The 21,422-nt window shown below is 41.4% G+C and overlaps 1 protein-coding gene across 1 annotated transcript; it reads right to left on the reverse strand.

Moving 5' to 3' along the window:
* Nucleotides 1–306: 306 nt before the first annotated feature.
* Nucleotides 307–18,045, reverse strand: tnk2a (tyrosine kinase, non-receptor, 2a). Its single transcript, XM_070852808.1, has 20 exons — nt 17,926–18,045; nt 16,254–16,416; nt 15,929–15,999; nt 14,653–14,859; nt 14,421–14,570; nt 14,203–14,298; nt 13,701–13,882; nt 13,469–13,595; nt 13,230–13,376; nt 12,748–12,842; nt 12,153–12,347; nt 11,129–11,220; nt 10,911–10,955; nt 10,571–10,806; nt 7,918–8,121; nt 7,189–7,835; nt 5,117–5,252; nt 3,176–3,271; nt 2,433–2,560; nt 307–1,240 (listed from the first exon to the last, which is right to left on the reverse strand). The coding sequence occupies exons 1-20, from the start codon at nt 18,043–18,045 to the stop codon at nt 1,234–1,236; spliced, it is 3,144 nt and encodes a 1,047-aa protein (XP_070708909.1). The 3' UTR covers nt 307–1,233.
* Between the last annotated feature and the right edge of the window lie 3,377 nt (nt 18,046–21,422).

Below are 21,422 nucleotides of genomic sequence, written 5' to 3' on the forward strand. Positions count from 1 at the left end.
AGGTTCAGCTCAGTGCCTAATACCCTGTATTCATAAGGAAATGTTAGACATCTTCACATTTCTGTTTTGGCATCTTATCGCCCACATTAAGACAAAACTAAAAATCTCTCCTCTCACAATCTATACCTTTATAAAGCCTAAAAAGCCTTATTTAAAGGTAGAATGAGTAGGATTTCTTCTTTGCGGTTTTTAAACAAGTCATTCAAAGATGGCCCCTCCTCAAGTCACCGCTGTTCACTTGCTGTTTGACGTTGCTATGTTTGCGTTTCTTCTGTGGTGTGTCCACCATTTCTGTGGCTTCCTCTCGGATGTGTGGTTACGATCTAGAACCTGGTCGTTATTGCCTGGGGGCCACACGCCCGCTGCCCAAAGGTTGACAACCAGAAACATCAAAAGCACAACAAAATAAAAAAAACAGGCAGAGGACAGCAGGGTCTCTGTGGATACAGACACCGCCACACACTTCTACTGGGTCGTAAGTGATGATTGAGGAGGGTTATTTTTCTTATTTTCTTTTCAAGAAAATCCTACACATTCAACCTTTAAGACACAAATGATACATTAATAACACTTAATTTGCTATTAGCTCATATTGGTATCTTATTCACTTCACTATCTTCTGACCAGCAGTTAATGTGTCCTCAAAAATATCGGCTTGTGCGTCGACACACTCAGTAAAGTGCTATACACAATACAGCATCTTATCTGTACATTTTCATAAAAACATACAAGTGCAACTATAACGTTAGCTAACATGTCCCTGATTTTATATCGCTTCATTAACAGCAAAAAGGCATGGACATTTACAAGGTTTGTACACAGATGCAAGCTTGTGCGTGCACACACCTGAACATGCACGCATTCACAGCAAAATTCACATCCAGTAAAGGTTTGCAGTAGCTACCAGCAGAAACAAAAATTCTCATTATTCATGTCAGAACAAGAAAAACATAAATAGCGACTGTTCAAGTAAATAGTGTGACTCATTCAACAAGCTGCTCTGATCGATAATAATGAGCATGCGTGCTTATGACACCGGTAATAGCAGATATTTACAGTACATAATATGAGGCACATACTGTTAACTGCTTTTTGTCCCTTGTAAAAAAAAAAAATCACTGTGTCTTGGATCAGAGGAATGAGTCATCCAAGCAGTTCGGTATTTGCGTGTTCAACCCAACGACACCAGGAGCTCTTCAGTAGTTCATTACCACTCAGTGTGTCCTCCTGCTGTCACTTCCTGAGAGACAGACAGACAGAGAGCGAGACAGAGAGGAAGAGGTGGCATTATACACAGTATGTGCAGGGTGAGAAAATCTGTGATGTAACTGCAAATCCTCTACTGAGATGTTTGAGGAAAAGTGAAAATTCTGATATGTTTTCTTCCTAAAATTTCAAAGCTGCACTAATATATTTTTGTTGGTCATTAGCCAATAATGCACCTGGTGTAATATTTTAACCCAAAATGGTGATATTTTCCTAAACCTAACTGAATAGTTTTGATGCCTAACCTAACTGGTAATGAAAATTAATAATAAGGAAATAAAACTCAAATATGTCCAGTATTTTTTATATTAACAATTGAACAAATCACTACATTTAAAACAGTCATGTGTGTATGCTAACTGGAGCTGCAGCCAGGGGGATTCAGCTGAACACTTGTAAAGCATGTAAATATTTAACTTGTTAATACTTGGTGCGTTTACATGAGCGATATTAATATATTTATGCAATTCCTGACAAAAAAGTGAATGAGAACATTTCCCAAACTAAGTGAACCAGATATAAATAAATAAGGTAAAAAAAAAAAAGAAGTGAAAGGAAAAGTCAAATGAAATAAAACCCAAAATAAAAACACTGAGTAATAGGAAGATACCAATGAGTGATAAGAGATGCCATTATTACAGATAATGTGACCCTGAACAAACAAATGTATAAAGAGAAAAATAGTGGTCCTAGCATTGACCCTTGAGGTACACCATACTTGATTTGGTGATTAAAAAAAATGATAATAGTTCCTGTTCCACTTGTTCTAATCACTGAAAATGTGTCAACCACTAAACTGATAAAGAAATTTAAGAAAATTACATTTCATTTATGAACAAAACTTCAAAACAGCATGTGGGCACTCAGTCTGGGTGTAACAGTGACAGCAGCACCAGACCGACAGGCATACGGGGGAAGAAGAGCAGATGGAGTGACATCGTCATCCCGTATGTAGATGTCAGACACTTGGGAGGGTTTGGTATCTATGGCTGCATCATTTGTAAAACAAAAGCAGTCCAATGCAATGAGGAGCTTATACAACATAACATGTATGTTTACATATAAACTTGGAAGAGAAAACACCTGTTAAATACTGTCAAGCATCGACTGGTTTTGCAGACATTTTCTTTTTTGTTCTTTTATTCTCTAAGTTGGATTTTACTTACTTGTTTCGATGTGGTCCATATGTGTCCAACATGAGCCTGCTGGACTCCTCCAGGTTCCACTGGCAGTGCTGCAGAAGCTCCTCACACTCTGCTCTCGACCGCAGGCCAAGACGAAACAACTGCTCCACCTACAAAACAGACGGCGATATGAGGCATTTTACGAATGAATGTGAGTCAAGTTGTCTGTAAAATCAGTAAAATGCAGGTTAGGTTAATTGGTGATTCTAAAATTGCCCATAGGTGTGAGTTTGAGCGGGAGTGGTTGTCTGTCTCTATATGCTGGCCCTGTGATTGGCTGGCAACCTGCCAGGGTGTACCCTGCCTCTCGCCCGAAGTCAGCTGGGACTGGCTCCAGCTTCCCTTCGACCCTGACGGATAAACTGTAAAGATAATGGATTGATGGATGGATGGATTATCTGATCTAATCTTGGAACGATTTTCCCATGTTTGTTAGAGTTGGGAAAATCTTTTTGGACCTGTGAAGACCTCACAGTTATATGTTTAGTAACAACCTAAATTCATGGTGATCACAATTTTCCAAATAAAAGAGTGCATTGTTTCAAGAATATAATTAAATTAAAATCACAGGAGAAACCTTTTCTAGTTTTTATATGTTAACGTTAGTTTACTTTTTTAGGGTACCTGATGACAACCAGGTACTTGGTGACAACATCAACTTAAGGATACAACCAATGGAGCCAACACAGTAATATATACAATTATATGTAGACAGATAAGTGTACCTTCAAGTGATTAATGGCCTGAGGGATGCTCCAGTTGTGGCTCTGCAGAGCTGCCTGACACTCCTCCAGCGTGACACCGTGTACTGCACCTTGGACCTGTCAATCATACCATGAACTTATAATGAATGGAGGATGAAAGTCAAAAGAAACACGACTCGACCTTTTGATTGTACTTACAAAAATATCAGACTGGGTGCTGCTGAGAGCAGGAATGACGACTGAATGTAAGATCAAATATAGAGCGATTTCTAAATATGGACTATTTAAGATAAAAGACTCCTGTTGTGGTGTGTTGTGGTTTGTTTTTGATCTTTTGCACATCAGTATTCTGCAGGTATGTCATCAGGCTAACTGCCAGAAAAATCATTTTTGACTTGCATATAAGTCATTATTTGTCAAAATGAAATGAATGCCGCGGTGTTCTTAATAGTCCTCTTGTATTAAAAAACACATCTCATGACAAAACAAGCAGATTGACTGTTTTAATTGAATGCTCAGTCACTACAATAGATCAGATCATCAAATGCAACAGATTTGCAATTTACCTCAAACCATATTGAGGTTTACCCCCCAAAACACAGGCAAATACTCAAATGCACACTTCCAAAAACTGTGATGAAACTATCAAATAAGTGAATGATGTTTTTTATGTTAATCCTAAATTAACAGTACAACAATCATCCATCCAAACAATGGAGGAAAAAGAGACGAAAAGAGAAGTTTGAATATGATTACAACCTGCTGGTTTGTCAGAATAAAACCAAGCCAATTGAGGTCAATCAGAGACTTTTAAATGAAAAAGTTAGTGTTGTGGGCATAGACTGTGTAGATTAAGTGGACGTAGCTTCTGAAGCCAATGCTGAAGTGCCTTAAACCTGCCTTCTTTCCAAAATAGGAGTCCAATGGAAGTTTATGAGAAAATGAGTCTACTCACTTGATTTATTTCCTCAGTATACACTTTCCTAATAAGTAAATGCTCTCAATTAGCAGTTTCAAGTCTTCTTCATTTGAACCCATTTAGATTGAAATAGACCATAAAGCAGTGTATTCTTTAGGGTGGGACTACTTTGTGACTAACCACTGTTACGCCTGCAGCCATATGGTTGATGTAATTGTGATGACTAGTGTCCACGAGGAGTCTGTGTGAGTGGGCGTGTGCATGCAAACAGGCCCGAGCTGAATCGGGGAAATGATTGGCCGCCTGCTGCTGGTTCTCTCGTGTGATTGGTTCCCAGCAGGACGCCGCTGGTCCGGGAAGAACAATAGACTCATCCTGCTCATCTCCCAAACGGCCACAGACTCATCTAACTGTTGTGTTGTTACTTACCTGAGGGCTCCGTTTGTAACGTGCTGAAGTTAATAGGGGTGCGCTGCCTTTTCTGTTCATAGTGATTGCTTTTCTCCTGTTTGCCTGAATTAGGGAGGCTAGAGATTGTAATTGGTTGTCTTTCATTTCCGTAGGTTATGTTTACTGTTTAAGGTAGAATTGGTTTTGTTGTTGTTATTTTGGCCTCAGTCCACCCTGAAGCCTGAACCTCAGCCCTAGTTTTGCAGGTATATATTGTAAATAAAACTCTCACTGGTTAACTTGAAGTGATCTGTCACCGTCACTTCATTCATGTCGCGTCTCAGCCACCCCTTGACGGGGCGTAACACCAATCAGAGACAGTTCATACAGAACAATCAGGTCCAAGGGGAAAAAACACTCTTACATCACTCCTGGCTCCAACATCAAGATGGCGATTTTGAAAATGTTAACTTGAGGCTTTAAAATGTCAGTCCACAAACCAATGGGTGACGTCACTGTGGCTACGTCCTGTTGTTTTATACAGTCTATGGTTGGGAGCAACTCTGCACTGTCTTCCTGTGGCATTTAAGGCAATTTGGTGTTTGTGTACTTATCATTCGTAGTAACATGCATTTCATTTTCCTCTCCCTTACCTGTGTGATGCTCTGCTCCTGTTGCATGCTGGGAACTGCAGTTCGGTCGTTGTTGTTGTTGTGGGAGGAGTTGGGTTTGGTTCCCCCGGGCTGCTGCATCATGGGTTTGACTGCAACCATATTGGCTGCTCCGTACCTGATCAGAAAACCACAGATTAAAAATGAATTAAAGACGAATGAATGTTTGGAAGAGATTACAATGACCGACGCAATCAGTTATATACTGAATCAAAGCATGTGCAACATAATTATAATGAGTTTCTGACAAATATCTAACCAATTATAAATATATCTATTTCATATATATAATATATAAAGTCCATCTGATAATGATGATTATATGATGTGATTAAAAGGTCCAGAGCTACTAAAGGGACCTTAAGGTGAGAAATTTATGTTAGTGAAAAAAAGCTATATTTAAAATTATATAAACATTGTAGTTAATGAAGATAAATGGTCTATAAGTGATTGAGAATCAAACATATATGGACTATAATATTAATATTTTATTTTTCCGATGTACCACAAAGGCTGCAAAAGAAAATTTGACTCCAATGTCCAATGTTTTACATTCTAACTACAGAAATAAGTTAAGTTATTATTTGTTTTTAGTTCTGATTTTAGTTTTGTTTATTTATTATTTCTTTTATTGTATTACTCTCTTATTATTGGGTAAAATGCTGAGGTAATATATCATTTCACCGTGAGGATCACAGGAGGAATAGTGTCAGCTGAAACCCAAATAAACTAAATAAATTGCTATTCAGTCTGAAAAGAGAAAAGACAAATATGTGCACCCAAAATATCCTGAACAGGCGACGCCACACTGTGCAAAACAAACTAAAAAATGGGACTGGATTAAACCTGTGCAAAGAGAAAAGTTTTGTCTGAACAACACTTCACCAGGAGACAAATACAGTCTGTCAGTCAAACAGCACTTTGTATTGAGTTATCCGAGTATCTGGGTGTGATGTGAGCGTTTGTTTTGAAACTGTGGTAATATTTGTAGTGTTTCTAGTATTTTAAGAACAGTTACTAAGGAAAGCTAACAGAAAAACTGTTTTATTGTATAACATCTAGGAAAGCTGCTGACAAAATGTTGTGGAATGGAGAACATGGGGTTAGACTTTAAAGGAAATCTGGGTCATGCTCACTTTGCTCGTGCAACTCTGCTGTAGAGATTTGGGAACCGTGACACTGGCAACATGACATATTCAAGGGCAAACAGCACATCTTAAAGCCTTCCACATAAACTTAAATTTGACTAAAGACACAAACACTTGTCTTTCAGTCCAAATGAAAGCTTTTTCGTCTTCCAACTGGTGCCTTTGCACCATCAAATTCAAGCTGCCACTTCAACGTAAAAACACGAAAGGCTCTTGTTTGTCCATTCTGGGCTACTGTAGAAGTATGGCGATGAAACATGGTGGACTCCGTGAAAGAGAACCCACTCTCTATGTAGATATAAAGGGCTCAATCTAAGCTAATAAGAATATAATGATTCTTAGTTTAAGACGATTATACACTACTGAAAACATCATTAGGATTATCATATCCAATTACTGCTAATACGTCCCTGCAAAATCCTACACACTGCACCTTTAAGTTAGAAAAAAAACTTTAAAGAATACTTCACCATTTTGGAAAATACAGAGCACATCTTAGCTCTGGTAGATAAAGAGTACAACCAGCAACTGATTAGCAGCTGGTTGGTAATTATTCTATTAAGTATTCAAGTTAGTTAGTTAACTTTACTGTGTCCATTGTGAAAAACTGTTTTTGGTTAAGAACAAAAGATGAGGACACAGTATGGACAAACAACAACAGGATTTAAAATACATAGTGCAAAAACAAAACTGAACAAAAAGGGACGAGGGCTGGATCAAAGTGGGCTGCATTCAGTTACACTACAAAACCACCAGTGAATCAAGATTGTTGAGTTGTTGATACTTGATACGTGTGTTTTAAGATGTTAAGAACAAACGCACATGTTCCCTTCCTTACTACATAACTGCCTCTATATAGAGTCTAGAGTGAATAAAGCAAGACTGTGTTTGATGTCGACAACACACCTTTCCAGGAAAGCTGGTCGATCTGGCAGCGGGGCGGGAGCAGAGCTCTGGGAGCTGTCAATCAGTGAGGACAGGCCACGCCCCTCACGATAGGTGAGAGGATCAAGCAGGGAGCTGGATGAGTAGGAGGAACCGCGAGGTGCTACACGTGAGGAATATGACGAAGTTTGAGGCAGGGAGGAGGTGGATGAGTTGGAGGACAGGAGGGGACCCAGGAGTCCGGACGCCCGGCGTGGGGAGACGGAGAGGGGAGGAGGAGGCAGGGCCATGGGGGAGGAGGACAGCGGCGGTACCAGTGGGAGGGGAGAGGAGGAGCGGGAGCCCGGCTGAGAGAAGGCGTGGTCTCTTGGTGGGATCTGAGGAGGCGTGTCTTCCTGGTCGCCCAGGGAGATGGAGCTGGAGCGCGCCTGCGGGTGGGTGGGGCGGGTGGAGAGGTTGTGTTTGGAGGGACGCAGCGGGGGTACGGGACTGCGAGGGGGCAGCACCGGCAGGTCCTCAAAGCAGGAGGCGAAGGAGGAGGTGGAGGAGGGCGAGGGAGGAGGCAGGCAGATCTGTCGGTGGGGGCCCAGAGGAGCCAGAGGCATGGGGAGCGGGGAAGAAGGGAGGGAGCGGCCTGTTGCCATGGGAACCTGCAGCTTCACCATCACCTACACCCACAAAGACAGACAGAAACATTAGCAAACAACATGGAATGATATTCAGTGGGAGTGTTAATGTCCACTTACTAACCTCTCTCTGCAGTTCCTGGAAGAGATCTGCTGACTGCGACTCGCTCCGGCCTGCCATGGCGCTACAGGGCGAGGACTCAGTCTCTTCAGTCAGTCCCTTGTTGATAGATCGCACCTCCTGGTCCTCTGATTGATCCTCGATGTCTGTAGTAACCTCGTCGTAAGACGGCTGAGGGAGAGGCCAGTCCAGGATGGATGGAGTGTCCTGAAGATGAGAATAATGTCAGAGAAGCTCATGAGCAGCGTCAGGAGATGCTTACAGCCAAAGTGTAACCTGAGGCAGGTCCTGTTTTAGACTGAGAAAACTTCAAACATTCAAAATCCTATTCACATTTTTAACAACCCTAATAAAAATCCAGCCCTGAAACTCAATCCTTCTCAACAGTAGGCTCACTTCATAGATGCTAGTTTTGAACAATCTAGTGTTGTTTATTTAATACATCTCCTTTTTAAACAGCAGAGTTTACAACTAAAACCAGAGACAATCTTCCGATCAGATCCCAACAGCTGTAACGTCAAATCGGTGTTTATGGTGTGTGGAGTGAGGTGAAACAGGTGAATTGTTCCAGATTTATTCAATATGCCTAAAGCATGCTCACATGCTCCCTCCTTCCTACCCCTCTACTTTTGGCGCCCTTACACAGACCACATCCATCTCTGCACCTTGAGCGGTTGTGACACTGTAATGTTGATACAACGTGTCCACAGATGAAACATATAAACACAAGTACTCATAACTCCTTCTGCAGTAGTTCCCACTACAGTAGATGTCTCCGGGGCTACACACACACACACATGCAACATGAAAACAATAGCAGCCACATGCTGTCGTTTTTATGGATATGGATGAAATGATGAGGATGCCCCATAACCCTAACCCAGACATGATGTCATGATTTTGGCTCCCTATATATAATCTTATGTTATTGCTGCCTGATACGTGATGCCACCCACGGAGTCGTGCTGCTAGCACGGCTAAAAGCAAATTAAAATTATTTCCTCCTCTACTGTTACACATAATACATATCCAGTGACTCTTCACATGACCCACAAACGGCAAAAACAGAAATATTTTTAGTTTAGAAACAACATGTCAAATGTGGAACCCAAACTCTGCGGCATGCAGATATGATCGAGATTATCAAAGGGCGCCTGAGGGTATACGGAGAAATCACTGTCAAGTCAAAGAAACCACAGAGGCATGAATGAGCACATGATCAATCATTGAGCACAAATCCATCACATTGCACCTGCCTTGGGCGCATCCAAGGACAAGAGGTTATTCAAGGCGTTTTTCCTTTCGTGCATACAGAAGTGTGATTAGAGAGTGTGAGGAGCTCAAAGGTTTTAGACAGGCCTTTAGGATCGTGGTGACGCTGCAGCACAATTGATTTCTGTTTGTGATTTGTGGTGACGGGAAAACCAAAACCAAACCTCTCCGGCTGTATGATCACTGGCCAGCAAATAAATAATAAGATGTGAAATCCTTACTATGCTGTTGCCTTATTTAGGGCACATTTCTATTAACATTACTGTTCATGCTTTCACTGCTTTGTGTGTCTTGTTTTATGTGCTTCTGTGTTAGATATCTTAATTGGTAATGCAGTATTAAGGTGCACTATATGATGTTTTTCACTAACTAACATTAATATTCCCTTCTGCATGCATATAAATGACTTCAGTAACTTGTGTCCTTTTGATCTTATATTTGGAGGACTTAGGACTTAGTCACTGGACAGATGTTGTCTGTAGTTCTTGGACAACATCTGTCAAGGGACTAAAGATGGCTTGGCAGATTTACAGCAGTGTTTATTAATGGAAACTGTCCACTATCATCACTATCATCATAGGCAACTCTTGGTTTTCTTTAAGAGTAACTATGGTACTTCATATGTGTATATATATATATGTATATACACACACACACACATTTTTGGGTTCAAAATGATAGGTGGGTACAACAGTTTTCAAAATTGGTCCAGTAGATGCTTGAGCCATCAAACGGGCTGTGAATGAGCTACAATGTCTGTTATGTAATGCTTGAGAGCGACCGTGCCTGCCAAAGCACCTCTACTAAAAGTGCTTTTTTGTTGCCATTGACAGGATCAGACTGCTTTTCTTGTCTGGCAACATTACGGAAAGGATCCCTACAGGGGTAGACCTAAACAAACAGACACACACAGAAACAGAAGCCACCCGACTCCATTGAAAAAAACAGTAATTTTACCTGGCAGGACACAGGAGTTGCTGGTCTACTGCTCCCATGTTCTGGGAGATAAAATAACAGTTTTTGTCAATGGAGTCTGGTGGCTTTGAAAAGAGCCATATAACAGCTGTCTTTGATTAAATGAAAAGGATCTTACAGGTCTATCTCTGTAGGGATCTTTTTTGTAATGCTGTCTGACACTTAGAATAACAATCTGAGCCTGTCTGTGGCAAAAACAAGTACTTTTAGTGGATCTACTGTGATGATTTCAGTTGCACCAAAGGATTACAATACAGCCAACACATTTTTGCACCTACCAGTCATTTCAAACCTAAAATATGTAAAAAAAAAAAAAAATAGGGCCCATGTTTAAAAATACTGGGGTCATCCTTAAAGCCTTTTCAGTGATTCAGTGGCAGGTCAGACTACTTTCCCTCTCTAACCGTACCTTCAGTGTATCCTCGTCCGGCTGCCGCGTCTCAGTGAGCGGTGAGGGCGTGGTCGAGCTGAAGCTGTCGTCGGTGAAGTCGATGAGCGACACCTCGCTTTTAGCCGAGCGCACGCCGGACCCCTCCCACGGCCGGAGCTTCAGACCCAGGGACACCCCCAGCCTCTTCAGCCCCGACGAGGCACTGGTGTCGTCATCGTCGTCGTAATCGTCCATCACTGAGTCGTAGAACGGTTCTGAACACACACGCAAAGGCCAGAGTCAGAAAGTAACAGCAGTGTGCATTTAAAGGTGGGATTAAAGACGGTGGGCAGCGCGGGAAAAGACGAGAAGAACTTACTCTTCAGCAGAATGGCAGGCTGGGGAGGACGAGGGGGAGGCTGCTCTGATAGAGAGAGTTTTACACATTTAGTTTACATTCACCCAGTGACTTTAGATGACTGACATAAGAATTAGCTCAGTTCACTACATGGTATCTATTGTCACCTACTATGGGAGAAGAACAAGTGCAAACACTGTAAAAAAGGCCATATGTGTTCCAATTTTGGATAAATTTACTCTTTGAGCGGTTGGGGAGTTTGGTCGGCCTAGCGATGCCCGAATCCATTCCAAGGACGTCAGGAGGGTCCATGGGGTTCCCCAAGTACAGACTGAAAGGGAGCAGACAAGAGGTAAACCTGATTTAATTGAATCAAATTGCAGCTTTTAAAAATGCTGATTTGGGCGTTGAGGCTTTTTCTGTTCCTGCAGCAGGAATGAGCTGCTCTGGATTTGAGCGATTTCTGAAAAAGTTTAACAAGCAGAACGTCTGCTGGTGAACTACAGGTGATGTACTGCTGCACTCCAGTGGACAAAAGTGGAAGAAGAACTCAGATCTTTAGCGCCTTTAAAGAAGCAATAACACAGTGTAAAAATACAAGAAAAACTCCTGCAATCAAAAATGCACTTAAGTAAAAGTATCAGTATCGAAAAGTGCTTCAAGTACCAAATGTAAAAGTACTCTTTATGCAGAATGGCCTTTTTCTGAATAATAATATATTACATGACTGGATTATGCATGCATTAATGCATTAAAGTGTGAACATCACTTAAATGTTGGAGCTGGTCAGTGGAGGAAAGTAACTAAATACATTTACTCAAGTACAATTTTGAGATATTTGTACTTAACAGTATTTTAATGCTACTTTACACTTATGTCAATCAGAGGGTAATAATGTACTTTTTACTCCATTACATTTATTTGACACCACTTGTTACCAGGCTCAGATTATGAATACAGAATATAAATCAACTAATACATTATGACGTATTATTACAAGTTGTACTAGATAGTATTTCTATTTCAATACAGGCAAACACCAAGTATATTTATTTAATCATATCATACACTGTATTGTTTTCTGTTATAATAGATCTACTACCTTTATTTACAAATGTTCATGGGTTCTGTATGTATGTGAACTGCTCTCGGATAGTTTCTGTTTTTATTTCTATTCTTAATTTTATTTGATATACTTTTCATTATTTATCTGTACTTGTGTCTGTCTTTGTGCTGCTGGAGACCTCAGTGAGTGTTATTGACCTGTCTATGCGATCTGCATGGCCCCAGCTCCTGTGAGGATCCGTGTCTCCGTGTCCGGTGTGGATGAAGGAGTGCTTGAGCGGTCGGCTGATGTCTTGGGCGGACAGACCGGCGACCGACGTCACCACGTGACGAGGAAACTGGCCGATACGCAGCGTCTTCCTGTTCTGGCCTCGCCACCAGTAGTGCTCTGCCCTGGAGACAGAACAGAAACACACACACAGGTATGAAGTGTAATCAAGTAATGGGACTGAGTACAAACTGTCTCTGTCACATGTTAACTTGTGGGTTTTAATTTGTGCAGCGACACACACACACACACATAGAACTAAACAGATTCATGTTTGTGCCATCAAGCCACAATATTTCTAAAAGAGCCACTAACCAAATTATGATTACAGTAATTTTCCACAATGCCAGGAATCCAATTTCAACAAGAGATGCATTTGTTGTCTTGGAATGACTATCACAGGCATGACCTCCAAAACCAGTAACTTTATTAAAATACTGCTTTGTGTACAAGAATTAGATGAGTTGAAGTATTGTGACATTCTTCTGGCTGCACGCGTTGTGTAACAAAGAGCCGCACACTGACCGTCCCTCTATGATGGTGATCACGTCGTTCATTTTAATCTGGAGCTTGTCTTCCTCCTCAAAGTCCTGCAGCGCTCTCATATCTGTAGGCATGGTCTGCAGAACACAAACACACTTGCTGTACAGTCTGAGCATAAACAAGTCAGACGGATTATTATCATCAGTGGGAGACAAACATTATTTTGATTTATCTGCAACCCCTTGCTTTCCTTTTTTTGTACTTTGTTTTTCCTTTACAGCTCTGATAACACAATTTATCTGTGTAGCTGACTTGATTTTTGCGATCAAAATGTTCCTATTTTTGAGGACATTTTGATCTGTAGTGATCTGATATTTCTTAAACATAATATAAATTAAACACACCCTCCTGCAGCCACAGTAGAGGTTCTAATCTCTTATGTGGACATATTTGCTAAAAGACTGAAAGTATTTAACTACATGCCTTTATTCAGTTTTTCATATTAACTGAAACTGCTGCGCTACCTCGAGCAGGAAGTCTCTGAGGGCGATGAAGGTGGGCCTGTCCTCTGGTTTGGGGCTCCAGCACTGCAGCATGACGTTGTAGATATCCTGAGGACAGTCGTCTGGTTTACACAGCCTCTCGGCCTCCACGTCCACCTTGTGGAGGATCTGCAAACAGACAGAGAATATCAGAGTGCTGAGGAGGTGTGTGTGTGTGTGTGTGTGTGTGTGTGTGTGTGTGTGTGTGCATTTGCACGCACCTGGCTCCCGTTAAGGCCCAGCCACGGCTCCTGTCCGTGGGTGAACATCTCCCACAGAGTGACCCCGAACATCCAGGTGTCAGACGCATGAGAGAAAGAGCGAGACTTCAGAGACTCCGGAGCGCACCTGGAAAGCAACGAGGATGAAGACACGGAGGCTCGAGATATTTGAGGTTTGGAGCCAGTCAACAAAACAACACATAATCTATTCAGACCAGGACGATCTTCTCACCACGGGAAAGGGATTTTGTGGCCCTCCTCCATGATGTATTGGTCGGTGTGTGTTGGCAGCGCCCTCATCAGGCCAAAGTCTCCGATCTTCACCGTTTCATTGGTGGACAGCAGAACGTTGCGGGCAGCCAGGTCCCTGTGGAGGAAACGCTTCTGCTCCAGGTAGGCCATACCGCACGCCACCTACACACCCACAGACACAGCAGTGACACGCAGCGTGTAGTTCATGTAAAGTGAAGTAGTGGTTCCAACATTTTTGCTTCACTAGTGATAAAAAAAAAATGCCAGAAAGTGTATATGAAGAGAGTGATGAGAGAGAGAGCATTTTCATGTGTATTTTGCATGAATTATAAGCATCCACAGTATGAAAAACTCCTCATCAGCATAAAATCTTAGGAAGAAAACAGCAGCCAGATATTTCTGGGCACTGCACCAAATATTTGATGAAACTGCGGGTCGCTACCACTTCCTCTCGTGTGTTTTTCTCTCTGGTGTTAACTGACCTGCACAGCGTAGTTACACAGCGAGGAAATGAGGATGTGACCCTGGCGCTTTCTCAGACGATCCAACAGGGAGCCCAGAGGGGCCAGCTCAGTCACCTACGCACACACACACACACACAATGTGGAGATAAAGCACTCAGCTCATTACATTCACACTTCTAATATGTGGCTTGGGTGTCTGGTGTGTGTGTATTTGTGCATGAGCGTGTGTGTTTTACCATCTTCATGGGCTGTGTGAGGACGATGCCATACAGGCGAATGAGGTTCTGGTGGTTCAGTGAATGCATGGCGTTCACCTCTCTGATGAAATCGTCCAGACCGTCCGAGTCCAACACGCCACCCTTCAGACACTTCACTGCCACTGACAGCTAGACACACACAGATGGGCCAATGAGAAACTGTCGTAATTCAGAATTAACTTTTCCCGCGCTGCCCTCTGCTGCGTCTCACCACTCTGCCGTTGGGTCCGGTCCACTCCCCTCTCCGCACCACCCCGAACGTGCCATCGCCAAGCCGCTCAAACATCTGCAGCTCCGACTCTCTGATCAGGCAGGTGAGCGAGGCTGCTGGTTCGCTATTGGCTGATGTCCCGCTGGACAACGCCCCCTGAGGGAGGGGCTGCGGGGAGTCGGCATCAGGTCGTTTAACGGGAAACACCTACGGACCCAGAAGAAGAAACCAGTAAAAGATTTTAGATTAGATTTATTTATTTTAGAGAACCAAACCAAGGGAGGACATGTTAAAGGAAGATTTCCAACTGGTGTCCAACATGGTGGATGTTAAGATGTTAAAAGACAGACATAAGATTAAAAAATATTAAAAATAATAAACTACACAAAAAAAGATGCATCAGATCACATAAATATACATTAATTTCATAAATAACCTGCAAGTTTTCCAGACAAAACAGTGAATTTGTACAGAGAACCTCAGCAAAGCAGCCAAGTTATCTTTCACTTGTTAAATATTAATACTCCTGCATTCTCACTACGTGTTGCTCTGAATAGCATGTTTAGGAATAAAGTATACAATCTGGTCATCATTGCAAAACGAATCCCAACGGGGTGAGTTGCTGTATATTATTCTGCTTATCATGCAGCTACTAAAAATGATTGTATTGCTTTCGCTATCAGAACTGTGTCCATAGCCAGTATTTATTGATCCGTCTCTGATGTCCCTGCACAGTGTACTGTGAGTATCCCATTCATTTCACTGCATGTTTTACTTTGTGTCTCTGTGCATGTGACAAATAAAGAAGTTTGAATCTTGATTGTTTCAGGGAACATTGTGGTGTTGCAGATGGTGGTAGTCTTCAGTTAGCTTCATTAGAGTCATAAAAGAGCAAGTTTTCTTTCCAAGCATGTCTTTGTGGCTTCATGTTACAATAACAATTATTAACAGAGCCGCAGGGATGTTTTTGCCTTGCTTTAGATACAGACGTGTGAGCATTCAGTCAGCTTTGGAAAGTTATCTAGCTGAAATGTGTTCACACTTTGAATGAAAGCATAATTTATCTCACTTGGCATTCAGACTTATGCTCGGTTGGGGTTGGAGTCAGAGAATCAATGTTACAAAACTCAAGACTGTGTGTGCATAATGAAAAGTGTCACAGTTTCACAATGTCAGACTAGTTCTGATTGCAAAACTGTCTTTGCAATGTTGAGCAAAATCTGTGTGTGTGTGAGTGTGTGTGTGTGTGTGTTTGCAGGACAACGTGACACTCCACCTTGCTCATCCAGGACTTGCGTTTGTAAAGGGCTCTCCTCCTCTTGACTGCCTCCCAAAGCCGTCTCTGACCTGAACCGACACAATCACACACAAGTATTCGGATCATTTAGAAGTACAACCATGTGAAAATACTGCGTTACAAGTAAAAGCACAGCTGCCGAATGTGGAGCTGGTTTTAACTACTTTAAATACAGTTTAGTCCAGTGTTTCCCAACCTAAGGGTCGGGCCCCTCCACAGGGACACAAGATAAATCTATGGGGTCGCAAGATGATTAATGAGAGACAATCAGGGTAAAGTGGAAACAGGTAATATGAGGAGGTACCCGGGCGACCCATGCCAATCTTCTCCAGGTCTTCGTTCTTGACGTAGTCGAAGTGGGAGAGTCGCGTGACGTTGAGCTCATCACGGATCCGTAGGAAGTACTGCTGCAGCTGCACATCCGTCAGCAGCTCCAGCAGCCACTCGGTGCCCTCCTCACACTGCATCTGCACACACACATTAGAGCTGTATTACAGACATTTGCAGAAAGATGGGATCCATTTGTTGTGAATGAGTCCAACACCCATTTCCAGCATGGAGAGCACCCAAGGGGAATTTTCTCTACTAAAAGGGCACCCTAGAGGGCACTTTATCATATTTTCTCTATTGGAGAGGAACCCTAGAGGGCACTTTGTCATATTTTCTCTATTGGAGAGGAACCCTAGAGGGCACTTTATCACATTTTCTCTATTGGAGAGGAACCCTAAAGGGCACTTTATCACATTTTCTGTACTAGAAGGGCACCTAAAGGGCACTTTATCGTGTTTTATCTGCCATAAGGCCATCCATGGCTACTTAAAACACCTCCCCAACCATATACCATATTATATGTTGGCGGTGGAAAGACATGCATGTTTCAATCATTGAGTTCCTGAGTACGATGTTAATGGACACTGTTAATGGACACACTGTAATGTGCAGTGGAAATGGAGGAGCTTCTCTCTAACACACAAACAACAGCAGCAGCATCAACTCAATAAATGATGATCCCTTTTGAAACGTTTTCACCTACTAAACCCGCATAAAACTAGCAACTTCTGGTAGGCAGGTTTTTGTTACCGTAAGACAGAGCCATGCCTGTTTCTGATGTTTTTATGCTAAGCTAGGCTAACCGACTGCAAGAAGATGCACAAACGTTTTGCCCAAAATGCCAAACTACTGGTTTCTGTTGATTCCTTGAAACCCAAACTGTGTGTGTAAAAATGTTCCTTAATTTTTTACCCATCTGCGTCTCAACATCTTATCTAAAGCTGTCAGTGTGTAAGTTTGGGATTTCATTTATTCCCAATCCATTTTATTTGTCTTTATATCGCACAGACATGTGATGATATTCAGATTTTTGAGGCAAGAACTGAACTTAATGAACATATTTTATCGGAGAATAAAACAAAAAAAAACAGTGTTTAAACAATTATTTGATCTGCAGAAAAATTAATTCTGACGATAACTTTATAATCTTTTTCTGTTTTGTATCACTGCAAATTTAATAGCTTTTGGTTTCGACTGTTAGTCCAGACACAGGGTCACAACATCATTAACAGGATAGAAGAGCAAGAAAAAACAGTCTAATACTACACAGTTTTTTTTTAGACTTGCATTGAAATGTTTCTTTTTCTCCGGTGAATTACTGGATAATTTAAAGCCTTTAAGATCTTTAAAAACTATTCAAAACGAGACATACAGCAGGCATGAGAAGGGTACACAGGTCTGTTAAGTTGTTTTAAGTCGGGACGACCTGGACAAAATAATGAATTTCTTTTAAATTAAAATCAAATCGAACATCAGTCTGTGGTTGCAGCGCATCAACACACACACACACACACACACACACACACACACACACACACACACACACACACACACACAGCATCTATGCACAATCTGACACAAACATGCTGTAATTACAGAGAGAGAAAAAGAATCAGTGCACATCCAACCACAACTTCAGACTTTACCATCTGTCCCCCGACACTTTCTCTGATCCTCCTGTCTCTCTCCTCCTCCTCCTCTTCTTCCTCCCCCTCCTCCTCTCCTCTGGCGAAGGGGAGTCGCTGGTACATATAGCTCTCACCCATACTGTAGCAGCTCCTCTCGTCCTTCGTATCCCTCTCTCTCCCTTTTTTTTTTTCTGGCTCTCTTTTTTCTGTGCAGCTGCTATTCAGAGGAGGCGTTAGCGGTGCCTCTGAGCCTAGTTTGCTAATCTGCTCTGTGACCTTCTCTGCTCAATCGATCCGCGCATGCACACACACGTACACAAACGCACCGGGAGGCATTTGACGCCACTCTCTCCAGCCGTATCACCTAAAGCTATCTATATACTCTCCCCCCCCCCACTGGTTCTTTCTCTCCCTGCTGACTCACGGCTTCCTGCAGCGTCGGACACCTCCACACTTCCCTTCCTCTCTCCATCTTTTCCTCTCCCTAGCTCTCCATCTCCTTCTGGCTCAGCAGCCGAGCCCACCGTCTGATGTTAAATAATTCAGCAGCTCTAACAAGAGGACGAGAGGGAGGGAGAGGGAGGGGGATGTTGGAGGAGGGAGGGGTGGACATGTAGATGCAGAGAGGTGGGCAGATGGATGGCTAAATGGACGAATGGTCAGAGAAATAAAAGAGCTCCCAGCATGCACTTGATAGACGCTGACATGCAGATGGTACAGCAGCAGCTGAGCTTCACATTAACCCAAACAAGCATGACATTTTTCAAGTGTGGTAAATCTGACAATGCAAAATCAGCTATGAGCTCATTTCAGGACCACTTTTAAAGAAACAGTTGTATTCAAGCATACATAGCATGACTGGTTAGTTATTTAAGTCATTCATGAAGCGAAAATGTAAAACGATCACTGCTGCCAAACTGAGTTTTGGTTGGGTTGTTGTGTCGATGATAAAATCTGAAAGATCTCCGTTTCGGTCTCTTTGCTGACACCTCTGGTGATCAGCTGTAACTGCAGGTGAGTTTTAGGACTGTTTGTATTCACGTCCAATTTGTTTCTTTTACTTTGGATTGTTTTTCCAGCCATAGTAAATGTTAATTCACAACGTTAGCAGAGGCTAACAGAGCTGGACCTGGACCAGCCACTGCTGGGTAAGGGAAGCCACCTCTGATTTTTCTGTGAATCTCACCACCGACACTTAGTTCGTATTGCCAGACAACACTGCAAAGTCAAGTGCTTTCATCAGTAGCTCATAGGCTCAGTCACCATTGATTGATTTAACAGCCATTTATTCCACTGAAGATTATAAGTTTAAGACGTAATCTTGGGCCCTGGAAAACTACGACTGGCATTTCCAGAATTTTCAGCTTTCAATGAATTAGTCAACAATGAGAATAATCATTAGTCTCAACCCAAAATCTATTGTTTAGGACAAATGTCAAGTAAAATGCCAAACAGGTGTTGGTTTCAGCCTCTCGAATGTCAGGAAAATCTGCTTTTTTCCATTTTTTATTCATCGTTTCCCAATTTCTCCCCTCTGGTACGGAGCACTGGACAGATTCAGCAGGTAATCGCTCTGATGAACAGTTAAATCATTGTGTCACTACACATTTACATTTTAAAATACACACTGTGCTTTAACATGTATGTGATAGTTATCCATAAATCTTGCATGCAGCTCGTACTCTATGTAGACATGTATACGCACATACTGGATATAAGTAAAGTATTACATTAGCCATCCAGTATTCATTCTATGTGTGTTCGTTAACAACTAACAGAAACAATCTAAGTTGTTCAATGTTGTTTTTATCTACCACCATCTTAACTTCTCTGCACTGCCAGGTGTTTGTTCTGAGGAGACATTTAAAACATAATATATTGAGATAACATTCTCAGAAAATACTGAATGAATACATGGAAATGTGATGTGAAACTTTGTGGTAACATTTTTCTTTACACTTTGTCAGGTTGCCAGCTTTGTAAATTCAGATTCACACATTCAGTATATATTTTCATTTTTAAAGTTCTTATTTATCTAATCTTTATTATCTTTTAATTGTTTTGATGTGCTTTTATCCTTTAGTTTTACCCTCATTTTTAACTGTCTTGTCTGGTTTTACTTTGTTTTGTAAAGCACTTTGAAACGCTGTTAAAAAACGTGGTACACAAATGAAGTTATCATTACTATAAAAGTTATTCAGTATTTTCTAAAATCCAGACCATGTTTGGGCACTGACTGGAGCAGCTGTAGTAGATATTAGGGACATCTCTCTGCAGACTCTTTCCCTCATTTAAAATGTTCAAATCCTTCAAAATCTCCTCTTTTTATCCTCTGCATCCAGATCTTCTCTTGAGTTATAAAACAACAACAGCTTTCAAATCCACAAGTATTGTTACAGACTTCCAAATCACATATTTAACATCAAGACGTCCTTTCACGGACACATTAATTATGGTGACACGAGGAGGATCTGGGTGATATTCCAGCAATAATTCAGTTCTCATCAGTATGTTTGGTAAAAGCTTTTCCACTGCTTGCACTGAGCTTTGGACGAAGATAAAATGTACACAAAAATCCTACCCGCCTGATCCAGTGAGCTTCAACCCAAATATGATGAGCTCCACCGTCTTACAGTGAGAACTCATTTGAATGTGACTTTGGCGCTTGTCAAATAAGGAAAAAGATGATAAAAGAGTCATAATTTGATATAATATCCTATATTTCACAAGTGTGTTTATGTGCATCTGTGGCCTAAATGAGCAGAAAATCAGTGCCTTCATTTCTCTGCATGCAAGTTTTATTGAGGGCGACGCTCTAAATATAGGAAAGCTAAATTTAGTTACATTCACTGGCATGGCGAGTGGAGCGGTGCCAGCAGAGCTGCTTTACTTTGCTCTCATCTCAGCATCAGACATCTGAGATTCAGTCAGAAGTGTTGACAGATATTTCTGTGTCTGATGGGAATGATGATCTGCATCTGCACTCGTAGTTTCCTCTATTCGCTCTCCCTTCTGCTTTGACCACTGACTAATTACAGAAGCCGAGAAACAGACATTTTCGGAGCAGCTTTCCTGTAATTTGATACATTTATAGTCAAATCAGATCATATACAGGCAGAAATTATGAAAAAAATTCTAAGAGGCTGCGGAAAAGTCTTTTAGTTACTTGTTTTGTCAGACCGACGGTCTAAAGCCTTTAGATATTACATTTTCTGTCATGTTTGGCAGCAAAGTGACACATTTGAGAAGCTGGAACCAGAAAGTTTGTCATTTTCATACTGATTAAACTACAATACTACCATAGAAAACACAAAACAAACAAAAGCAGAGGAAGTTTGGTACATTCTTTGGCTAATTACATATATATACATATATATATATATATATATATATATATATATATATATATATATATATATATATATATATATATATATATATATAGGTGAATTTAGAAAGCTTATTTCTTGCCGTGAAGCAAATTTTTTTCTTATGATTATGTTAAAGTCAGTGTT

Source organism: Pempheris klunzingeri, chromosome 21 (assembly GCF_042242105.1).
Source record: "Pempheris klunzingeri isolate RE-2024b chromosome 21, fPemKlu1.hap1, whole genome shotgun sequence".
Classification (NCBI taxonomy): Eukaryota; Metazoa; Chordata; class Actinopteri; order Acropomatiformes; family Pempheridae; genus Pempheris; species Pempheris klunzingeri.